This window comes from Olea europaea, unplaced genomic scaffold (genome assembly GCF_002742605.1).
Source record: "Olea europaea var. sylvestris unplaced genomic scaffold, O_europaea_v1 scaffold1338, whole genome shotgun sequence".
Classification (NCBI taxonomy): Eukaryota; Viridiplantae; Streptophyta; class Magnoliopsida; order Lamiales; family Oleaceae; genus Olea; species Olea europaea.
In genome coordinates, this window is record NW_019230867.1 from 32,545 (window position 1) to 43,801 (window position 11,257).

Genomic DNA, 11,257 nt, shown 5'->3' on the forward strand with positions numbered 1-11,257 from the left:
AGAAGAAAGTCCCAGCCTTGTTTTGCAGGTGTTCATTTGCTCATTGGAGCAACAAAAGCCTCCTTGTCCCACTAATGATGTCTGAAGGTCATTTCAATATTATTTCAACAATCATTAAAACAAAACTTATTTTTGAATTCATTTTCAATCATATATTCTTACAATAAATTATTCTGTATGAAAATTCAAAATTTTTGTCTACTTTTTAACTACTCATTCTCCAAATAATCACTATTTCAAAACTCATTTTAATCATTTTCACGCAACATAGTCTCACACAGTGACTATATGACAGTTAAAGCATAAAATCAATTACCAACTTGCAATCAAAACTTAACACTTCAAATATGGAAAATAATTCCTAAATTTCTAGCACAAGCAATGTTACCCCTTCAGGGTATCCACAATCCTATTGTCACATCATATAATGATGCGCTAATGCTGAAATTTAAACTGGGATAAGCCAATATATTGGAGGAGACCAATTTGAGTTCGTAAATTATGAGAGACGCGAACTTATCACTTTAGGACTACCACTATCCGTCCTAAAGTCTCTAGCAACTGCAGCAACCAACCAACAACGATCGAATCCTGAATGCCCGAAGAACAACTCTATCCAGATTCTATTGCACAGCTTGAAACAGAAAACTAACAATATTAAAATGTCAGAAATAATGTTAGCAACAAACTGCCCGAAGAGACCTCCGCCAAAAAGTGCCTCATGTAACATCCAATCTCTTTGAGCGTGGACTTCACGCGCGACCACTGATCACACGCACCTGATCGTCGGAACCGTCTCTATTGCACGTCACATTAGTGGTCTCCGCTTCACCAAACTCTTTGTGGATTGGCCGAAAAATGCGAAAATAGAGGCTGATTTTTGACAATTTTCTGGATAGTTTTTGATCTGATTTCTACTTCATTTCTGTAGATTTTTTCGACATTTTTCGGTATATTTCACAAGTCAAAACCACCACCTTGAAGTTCTGATACCAAATGTTGCGGAAGCTCGCTCCAAGAATCTTCAAATCGGTGTTTTCTAGGCTTAGTCCAACGTACATTTCTCTACTAAACAACCAAACCAACCGGCTCTGATCTACAACCAATATATTCACCTCAATTGCAATTCAATCTTACCCATAAAAAATAAGAAAACAGTGATGATTTGTAGCCACAAAGGAAGGAAGAAAAACAACACAAAGATAGGCAAGGAAGAAACAACAAAACACAAAGTTTGGTCACCAATTTTGGACACCACAAAGGAGCCGTTTTTCTTTACTATGGGGTACCTGAATTCTCTTCACTTTAACACACAAATCACACTAGAAAATCGCTAGGGTTATAGCCTTATAAGTAAAGGGTTAGGCCTTAAGTTGGACCTATAAGAGATTTAAACGGGCCAAAATTCAAGTCATCCAAGAGGGAATACAATTGGATCGGGTAGAGCTCATGAATTTGGTTGTTGGGCTAAATTCATTAATCGGCCTAGGCTTATGAAATATATAATCCCACGTTAACATCATAGGTCGGGATTTATTAGGTATCAAAAATCAACAAATTTTAATTAATGTAACTTCATCCAAGGCCACTAACAAAAATCATCTATTACAACCTAACAAGTGACTAGTATTACATTTAATGCATTTACATAAGAGTTTTACATCTTAGTGCATTTATATTGTTTAACTCAATATTGATAAACAATCTCGTTATTGAAGCTCAACGATCACCCTAATTTACTCAAATTTTTGGATTCTCCATTGGTTGCCTATCTAAGTTGTTTAAGCTATTGTCCCTTTAATTATAAGTCGTATTTAGATATTTGATTCAACTATTTCTAATTAAATTGAGAAATTACTTGTAAATTGTTTAGTTGTCTATCATTCTTTTAAAAGGAGGAAAAAAAAACTTTATTTTGATGAACTAGTTAAAAACGATACCAAAAGTATGAAATAGGAAATAAGTTTATGTATGTATTCAAAAAATACGCATCAAGGGTACAAGTATCCAAGGCAAAAAGTTAAAGGGGGAAAAAAGTGGTGTGAGGTACAAGACAGCGTGTGTGCAACAAAGTGAAAAATTGTCATTAGGAAAACCATTTTTCCCTCGCACTCAATCTTTGAATTTATGCTTTGGCAATGGGTTGGCGCCTATATTATATCTCAATTTTATAAGTTTACTTGTAATTTCACCAACCCATGTTTCTTCTTTGGCCTTAAAATAGAACATTCTTTTCTTCTGATTCTAATGATATAAACAGAAAAAGTAAGCACTTTAATCCTCTAGAGATTATCTACTTTGCCAATTTAACAAGTGATTAAAATTCCAAAGAGACAATATATATAGCTCTATTCCTTCCACCTAAAGGGATGCCATCCTTGGTGTCAACCAACCAAGGATATACATCTAGTTTAATTCTTTATAGAAAGTTGAGCTGTCCTATTTTTAATTTTTTTTTTCTCTTAAGCTGTAATTTAATTTAATTTTAATTATTATAAATTCATCCAAGCCCAATAACAAAAATTATCGATTACAACCTAGCAAATAACTAGCATTACATTTAATGCATTTATATAAGAGTTTTACATCTTAGTGCATTTATATATTGATTGATTTTTTTTTAATATTGTTTTATTCAATATTAATAAACATTCTCATTCAATTTAAGTGGAATAAACAAACTAGATTCCTTCTTGGTTAGTCAAATTCCGATGATAACCACATAATTGCAAGAGATCCGGACCCATTTTTTTTCTAATCCTTCGAGAAAAGGATTCATTCTCTTCATAAAAAAATGGGAGGTAGAACCACTAAAGAAGCAAGCCCTATGGCCAATCCAGTAGCAATAACAAAAGCGGCAAAAAATAGTGGATTCATGAAGTATTTAAATCAAAATATCTTAATTTCTATTGAAGCTCAACGATCACCCTAATTCACTCAAATTTTTGGATCCACCGCTGGTTGCCTATCTAAATTGTTTAAGCTAATGTCCTGTCAACTGTAAGTAGTATCTAGATATTTGGTTCAACTGTTTCTAACTAAATTATGAATTATTTGTAAATTGTTTAGTTGTCAGTCATTCTTTTAAAAGGAGAAAAACAAAATTATTCTGATGAACTAGTTAAAAATGATACCAAAAGTACGAAATTGGAAATAAGTTTATGTATGTATTCAAAAATACACATCAAGGATAAAAGTATCCAAGGCGAAGGGGCTATATATAAAAGTAAGAAAAAGTTAAAAGGGGAAAAAAAAGTAGTGTGATGTACATGAGAGCGCGTGTGCTACAAAGTGAAAAAATGTAATACTTGTCACCAAGAAAGTCATTTTTCTCTCTCACTCAATCTTTTGAATTTATGCTTTGGCGATAGGTTGGGGCACATAATATATCTCATTTTTATAAGTTTACTTGTAATTTCGCCAACCCATGTTTCTTCTTTGGCCTTAATTCTTCCAATTCTTATGGTATAAACAGAAAAAGTAAGCACTTTAATCCTCTTGAGATTATCTACCTTGCCAATTTAACAAGCGATTAAAATTCCAAAGAGAATATATATAGCTCTATTCCAATAGCCACAATGATTGCAATCTCATCTTCTCTTTCAATTTGTGAAACTTCTAATTAATTATCTACTCTCCTCAGCTTCACTTATTTCTCTTTGCTCTCTCTTTCTTGGTCAGTGTTAAGAAATCATGCAATGAAAGGAATAGGAAACACAATCAATTATTGCAAAAAGAATTGAATCTCAGAATTTTTTCTATTCGTCAAGCTTCTGGTAATGAAACTCATCGATTCCATTATTTTCTAAATTATTCATTATTGTTATAATTCTGAAATAGTTTCTTGAATTTTAGCGAGTAGATTTCTGTACGTTTTTCAAAATTTCTGCGCTAGCAGCTGTTTTCTCAACAAGTCCGCAGCTGGTAATCAACACACTGAGCAAAGGTATGTCAGTTATGCACATTTATTTCAGTTTTTTTTATTTTGGTTATTCTTTTTCTTAATGTTGTATAAGTTTACCATGAATTCTAGATCAAGAAAAAGTTAATCCAAGTGGAATCTAATTCTAGATAACTCTATGATTTGCCTCGTGATGCAATGAAGCATGGAGAAGTTGATTAACATTTTAGAACTCGTTGAATCAGAATTTGAGCTTTAAGAAGAAAGAATATAGAAAAAATTCTTTCAATATTTTATTGCATAAGAATTATCAATCGAAAAAACTCACCCCAGTTACTGTGATATTGAAGGGAATATATGAAACATTAATGTTCTTTAACAATTCCCCAACCTTTTTTTCCTCTTCTTTTACAGTTTCCCATTTCTTCTTTTTTTCATAAAAATGAAATAAATTTGTAATTAAGTTCTTTTCTAATGGTTGATTACTAATTAATAAATTTCAACAGATTAAAGTTTAATCTTTCATAACTGTATTTTATATTTATATTTTTATATTTTCCCAGTGTGTGGGTTTTTCCTTTTTCGTTGTTGCATGGATCCATTGAGGAATTTCATTTTTCTTTTTGTCTTGATAGCTAATAAAATTGTTTTGATACGACTTCAATTGTTTCACATTTTTTGAGTCCATAAGTGCGATATTTTTTATTATTATATTGTATACATTTTTGAATGAAATTTTATAAAAATCTTTTAAAATGAAAGTCTACAACAGTACATAAAAGTTTGAAAGTCTTTGAAAATTTAGTTCTATAGGAATTTTTGAAAGTCTTTCTTTCATAATTCTATAGAATTTATGAAAGCCATTATTCTATCACAACCTCTACAAAAATCCGTCACTTGAAAAAAGTACGCGAAAGTATTTGAAAGTTTGAATTGATTACATCCAACCTAATTCCAATCTTTTATGAATTTGGAATATAATCCTTAGAAAAATAAAGAATTGTCCTGACCTGATAAAGTAAAAAAGGGAATATAATATAGAGCCAAAATTCATCCCAATTAAGTGTTCGTTCCACTGGTAACTTCTTGTGTAGAGAGCTTGCTTCATTCTTTCTGAGATAAGAAAAAATTGCAATTGACTCATGCAGCATATTTTAATCCAAAGTGTTTTCAAAATTACTTTTTAGTTCTATTAGCATTAAGTTAGTTCAATAAAATCTTTTAATCCAAATTCACATTTTTTATCATTCACACTTACCAAATCAACATCGTTCACCTGGAACGCCATTTAAAATCAACATATTTAAAATCCACATATTGTCTTAGCACATTCTCATTCCTAGTTAGTGATTCCAAACAAACTTATCAAAATAATCTCTCCTCTTTCTCTTTCTTTCTTATTAAAATAAAAATTATTGACGGCAAAATATAATTACGAATAAAATCCACAGTTTACCTAAAATTTTTGGACTACTCTTCACAAATTTCAGTATCAGGTATCTAGTTAAAAACTTTGGAACCGTCATAACATTGTCACGCAAATTCAAAAACTCATCAACTTCAACTTCTTCATCGAAAATTGGCACACGACATTGTTACTTGAATCCATACATTTGTCAATCTCTTCGTGGGCTTTTTGCAACAGTCATTATCAAAATATTTTTATATCTCAACATAAAATGGGTGAACTGTCATATTTCTAATTTGAATCAGCTATCTTATCAAATATCAATATTGTTTAATGTTCCCTTATCCAAAATAATATATATTCATCGCTCATGATAAAGAGGGATGAAAGGGTTATTATCGTCATCGAAGCACTCCTTCACCATTGATTCGCTTACTGCCACATGCCTACATCTCTTTGATTGTCAAACTTTGTGATAGAAATTCATTAATCTTGGTGCTATGACACCTCCATTTGTTGTGTTCCATTTCTATCAATCGTTAAGCTTGTTATATCTCCAACTCTATCAATTACGCATTCATTTACATAGTTGATTATCTCCTTGATGCCATCTCAACAAGGTACATAGATAAAGATTCAATACTAACATATAAAACAAAAATGCAACGAAGATAATTAACACTTAAAAACTCATTGATTCAATATTTAAATAATGAAAACTGTATAGAATATAGAGAAAACATCTCTAAATATTTGTCAATAACAATTTTTAATTAAAAAAGAAAAAACATTCAAGCTAGTATCTATTTATTAAGATTTAGAGTTCTATTTTAAAATGTCAAACAAAGGAGTAGTCCAAGCCTTTTTGCTATTTATTCCACAATTCTTTAATGTGGAATTTATTAATTTAGAATATTAATCTTGAAATCAATATCTCGATTAAGTCATAATCGAATTGAATTGCTCATTTCAACTTAATTAATTCAAATACCATTTTAAAATTTGATACTCCATCTTAAATGATCAATCTTATCCGTAAGAGTATCTCAAATCTTTATGTTATATTTTTGTTTCATGTCTATTTGCAATAATAAAAATTAAAAACCAAACCTAATTTATTATATTAAATAATGCTTTACATACTTTTACAAATACTTTATTACTCTTCCAAAAAATGTATTATTGTTTTATCCAAAAACTACATTTTCTCTCTTTACCCAATATTTTTCATAAATAATTTTTTTTATCGAGTTTCTTGTCTAAATAACATAAAATTATATGTTTAAGTTAAAATTATTTATATTTGTAATCTCTTTCGAGTTTTCTCAGAGAGGAAGAGAGAAAGAAGGGGGGGGGGGCAGAGAGAGAGAGAGAAAGAGAGACTATCAACTACAGGAAAAAAAATTACGCATATACTCTTTAAAATAAATTAACGTATAAAATGGAATGAACCTAATAATCTAGCTCAAAACAAATAAAAAATTTAATATTAGCCTAGAATTTAATAACTAACATAAAAAAAAATCAAATGACTTTTCTATATTTTTAATAAAACATTAAGTTTTTATTCATTTCAAGTTGGAGTTCTCAGAAAAATGAAGATAATATATTTTGTGAATCTCACACAATATAAATCCATCTATTAATGTAAAAAAATGTTATAAAAGATCATTATGTCTGGTATAAAATTTTTTGATAGATATTAAAATATTTTAAAATTTAAAGGTACCATGTTACATAATATAATAAGCATAGTGGAATTTTACTTATTTATTTATTTTTTACTTTTAATTTTTTTCAAATAGAGATACTTTAAACTCTTTAGCAAATTATAATGACGTATACGCAAGTTCAACATTTTTTATCAAATAATGTTTTTGTGGTGTTATAGTGTGTATTATATATGTAAATTATAGTTTGAAAAACACTATATGTAATGTGTAATACATCCTATATACACGGTGATCAATCAGTGATCAATCATTTTCATTTTTAGACAGTCTAGACTAGTTCTTTAGATCTTAGAAGTTTAACCATACTCTACAATATTTGCTTTAGCAGCAAATGGATCGAACTCCTTTTCAGAAATTCTATTGTCTTCTTCAAATTAAAGTCTAACAATTAGTTTTTCAATATTCATTTTCTTTGGCTCGTACTTACGATAATTCTTGAAATCGGATGGAGTCTAATAATCAGCATATAAGAATTATCTCTCAAATTAATGATAACAACTATCCGCTGTCTTCAGTTCTGAACTGTTCGGTTCTAACAGTTTTCTCTCAGTTAAGCCTAGAAAATTTTCCCTTCAAACATTAAGGAGAAAATATATATGAATTTTGATATAGGACCCTCGCTATGCTTGTGTGTGATTGACTCTTAATTCAATAGGTTCCACTAACATTGTTTGTTTTCCAGCTGATATACTTTCAGTTCTTCTGGTAATATCTCCTTGGTGAGCTTGGAAATACTGACTCAACTCATCGGACAAAAATAGAAAAGGTCATAATGGCAGAGTTCATTTTCGGTCCCTTTGTTGAGAAGCTTGCAGATTGCACTATTGCTGCAATTTCCGGCCAATTTAAGTACATGTTTTGCTACAATAAGAACGTTCAAAATTTGAGGTCTAAAGTGCAAGATCTCGAAAATAAAAGAAATGATGTGCAATCATTAGTGGTTGGAGCAAAAAGAAATGCGTTCGTTATTAAATCAGAGGTGAAAGCATGGCTGAAAAAGGTTGATGATTTAAAGAAACAGGCTGATGAAGTTTTGAACAGCACAACAAATTCTGAAATGCGATGCCTATACCTTAGGTGTCCAAATTTGAAAACCCGTTACTTGCTGAGTAGGAATGCTACAAAGAAGATTACTGCAATTGTTGAGCTCCAAGAAGAATGTAAATTTGGTGAGTTGGGCGTACGTGCACCACTAGAGTTGCCGTCTTTCCATGGGTTTGAGGCTTTGAAGACAAGGATATCAACTAAGGGGGATATCATAAATGCTCTAGAGGACAAAGATATCAGCATTGTTGGGATATGTGGTCTGCCTGGGGTAGGTAAGACGATAATGGCAAAGGAAGTAATGACTCAAGTCAAAGGTGGATTATTTGATGAGGTTGCCATGGTAGTTGTTTCTAAGGATGTAGACATAATAAGAATACAGGATAAACTTGCTGATATGCTCGGTTTGAAAATTGATGAAAAGACCAATGAAATTGCTAGAGCTGCTCGACTTACCGAAAGACTTACTCAGGATAGTAAAAAGAGAATTCTTGTAATATTAGATGATGTATGGACAGACATTAATTTGGAAACATTAGGAATTCCTTCATTAAATCGTCCCGAGGGGTTGAAAATTCTATTGACATCACGCTTTGAATATGTCTGCAAAGGGATGGGAGCTCAAAGGAACATTGAAGTTGGAGTTTTGCCTAGAGAAGAAGCTTTTGCACTTTTTCAAGAGATTTCAACAATTTCTAATGGTGATACTCAACTAATGGTTATAGCAAAACAAGTTGCAGAGGAGTGTAAAGGTTTACCTCTTGCACTTGAGGTTGTCGGCAAAACACTCATAAGCAGTAAACTACATGAATGGAGGAATGCTCTTAATCAACTACAAAATTCTCAACATGGTGATAGAGTATACTCAAGTATAGAGTTGAGCTACAACAATTTGAGAAGTGAAGAACACAGGTCCTTGCTTTTGCTATGCTCTCTTTTCCCTGAAGATGAGAGCATTCCAATTGAAAGTTGGGGAATTTGGCCAGATGACCCACTTGGACAATGATTTTGGACAAATAGCCTTTGACCATCATTAAAATGGAATAAAAAAATTTAAAATGTTTTAATTGATAAAATGACAAAATTGTCCTTCAGTTTATATCAAATTATTCACCCAACTTCTTTCATTTCACCTTCTTCTTTCTTCTTCCCTTTTCCTGTGAAACCCTATTCCCCAAACTTGAATTCCAAACCCATCTTCTTCATCTTAATTTTCACTATATTTCAATATTACAAAAAACTTTTCTTTGACTCTAGTTTATTTCACATTACTTTACCCTCTCTTTGGTACAAGTTAAGACAACAAAAAAAGGTAATTTTTTCTACGATTTTTTTTCTTTTTTGTTATTTTAAAATGTGATTTTGTGCTTCCATTACTATAGTTTTATAATAAAAATTTGTAAAAATTGCATTTTTTTTATGATTTCGTGATTTATTTGTATATTTAGTTTAGTTTTAGCTGAGTTTTTTTAATGTGAATGGATTTTTGATACATTTGGGGTTTTGAAGATGATGGGTTAAAAAAAAATTCATTTACTGGCATTGCTATAAATCGAAATTGTGATATGTAAATGTGCTTGTTCTTTGATATGCCTTGAAACTTAGAGAGTTGCATTAAGAATAATTTGATTTAAATAATTCGGCATTTTTAGGAAAATTCTTTATATTATGTTTTACTGTACCTGTCCACTTCCCCCTGGTTTTTTGTTCTGTATGAAGAAACTAGAAGAGTTGTACTTGGGATATTACAACAACAAAAGCTATGAAGAGAAAGAGCACATTATCCAAGAGGTAAGTTCATTGAAGGCTCTTAACACTCTTCAGATTGACACAGATGATACTCGGTTTCTGACGCAATTATTTCAAGGGTGCTCTGAGAAGCTGGAAAGATTTCAAATCACAAACAGTTACATCGAAGTTCCCGTATTTACACATATTCCAAGGGACCTAGATATTTTCGAGCTTCTGATGGAGCAGCTCGAAAGATTTCGAATCATCCGTCATCATTTGAGACATTTTCGAAGGGAGTTGGAGCTCCTTTATATTGACCCATACATGCTTTTGGAACCTGGAATTAAGTCATTCATGAGAAGAAGTGACAAATTTTTTCTGTCGGTGAAAGGCTGGAACAATCCTGCCATTGAGTTAGTTGAAGATGGTTTCATTGACGTAAAGAGTCCATCGCTAGGCCATTTGGATTCTGAGTATCTTATTGATGCTACAGGCTCCATTCCAAGTGGTATCTTAGACAATTTGGAATTTCTGGTACTGTCTAGGATGCATTGTCTGAAAGCTATACACAAAGGAAATCTTCCAAGGATGGAACATGTGGCGAGGGGTGTCTCAGAACCTGCACTGTTCCGCAACCTCAAAGAAATTGTATTATGTGAATGTGCTAAAATTAAAAGAATGTTTTCGGAGTCTGTTGCAAAATGCATGGTTAATCTCCAAGAGCTATTGATAATGTCATGCCAGTCGTTAGAAGAAGTTGTTTCAATGGACACACAAGAAAATGAAATTACTGAACCGCTTTTGTTCCCAAAGCTGAAAAAATTTGTGCTTTATAATTTGATGAGTTTTTTAAGCTTCAGATCTCAACCAAATGTAGTTGGTCTTCATCAAACATTGCTCAACCAGGTAATTTATATATTACTCCTTTTGTGTGCTTGCATCAATTCAGGAAAATAAGGGAAATTAGGAAAACTGATGTTGACTTCATTTATTTAAAATTCCATACTAGGAATGTAAAATCAATTAGAGTCCTTTTTGTAGAATGGCTTAGCTTTCTTAATCTGGACGTAGTTATACATCATCTCGACTCATCTACTCCTTGTTATTGTTGACCTGCAGATTAAGTTTTATGATGAGAACTTTGGCTGACATTATTAAGTGAATTTCACAGGTTGAACTGCCTGTCATGGAAGACTTGAAGATAGCCGGATTGGGATGCATAGAAAAACTACTAAGCATGGAGGAAACATCATTTGGATCTCTAAATAGATTAAGGAGAATGAGAGTGAACCATTGTGACAATCTAGTGAACATTGCAGAATCCAATTCGATTAGACTATTGCGAAATCTTGAAAATCTTACTGTACATTCTTGTAGGGCACTAAATGTAATATTTGATTTTGAGGGTCTAAATGTTAATAAAGACAATGAAGAAGAAAT

The 11,257-nt window shown here is 31.6% G+C and overlaps 1 protein-coding gene across 1 annotated transcript; it reads left to right on the plus strand.

Annotated features, from left to right (window-relative positions):
* Positions 1–3,860: 3,860 nt before the first annotated feature.
* LOC111375102 (putative disease resistance protein At4g10780) lies at positions 3,861–9,450 on the plus strand. The gene is made up of 2 exons (XM_022997891.1): positions 3,861–3,946; positions 7,725–9,450. The coding sequence occupies exon 2, from the start codon at positions 7,815–7,817 to the stop codon at positions 9,090–9,092; it is 1,278 nt and encodes a 425-aa protein (XP_022853659.1). The 5' UTR covers positions 3,861–3,946; positions 7,725–7,814; the 3' UTR covers positions 9,093–9,450.
* The last annotated feature ends 1,807 nt before the right edge of the window (positions 9,451–11,257 follow it).

What these genes read in the sequence shown, in the direction of transcription:
- LOC111375102 (XM_022997891.1), top strand. Translation starts at nt 7,815, where the DNA reads ATGGCAGAGTTCATTTTCGGTCCCTTTGTTGAGAAGCTTGCAGATTGC.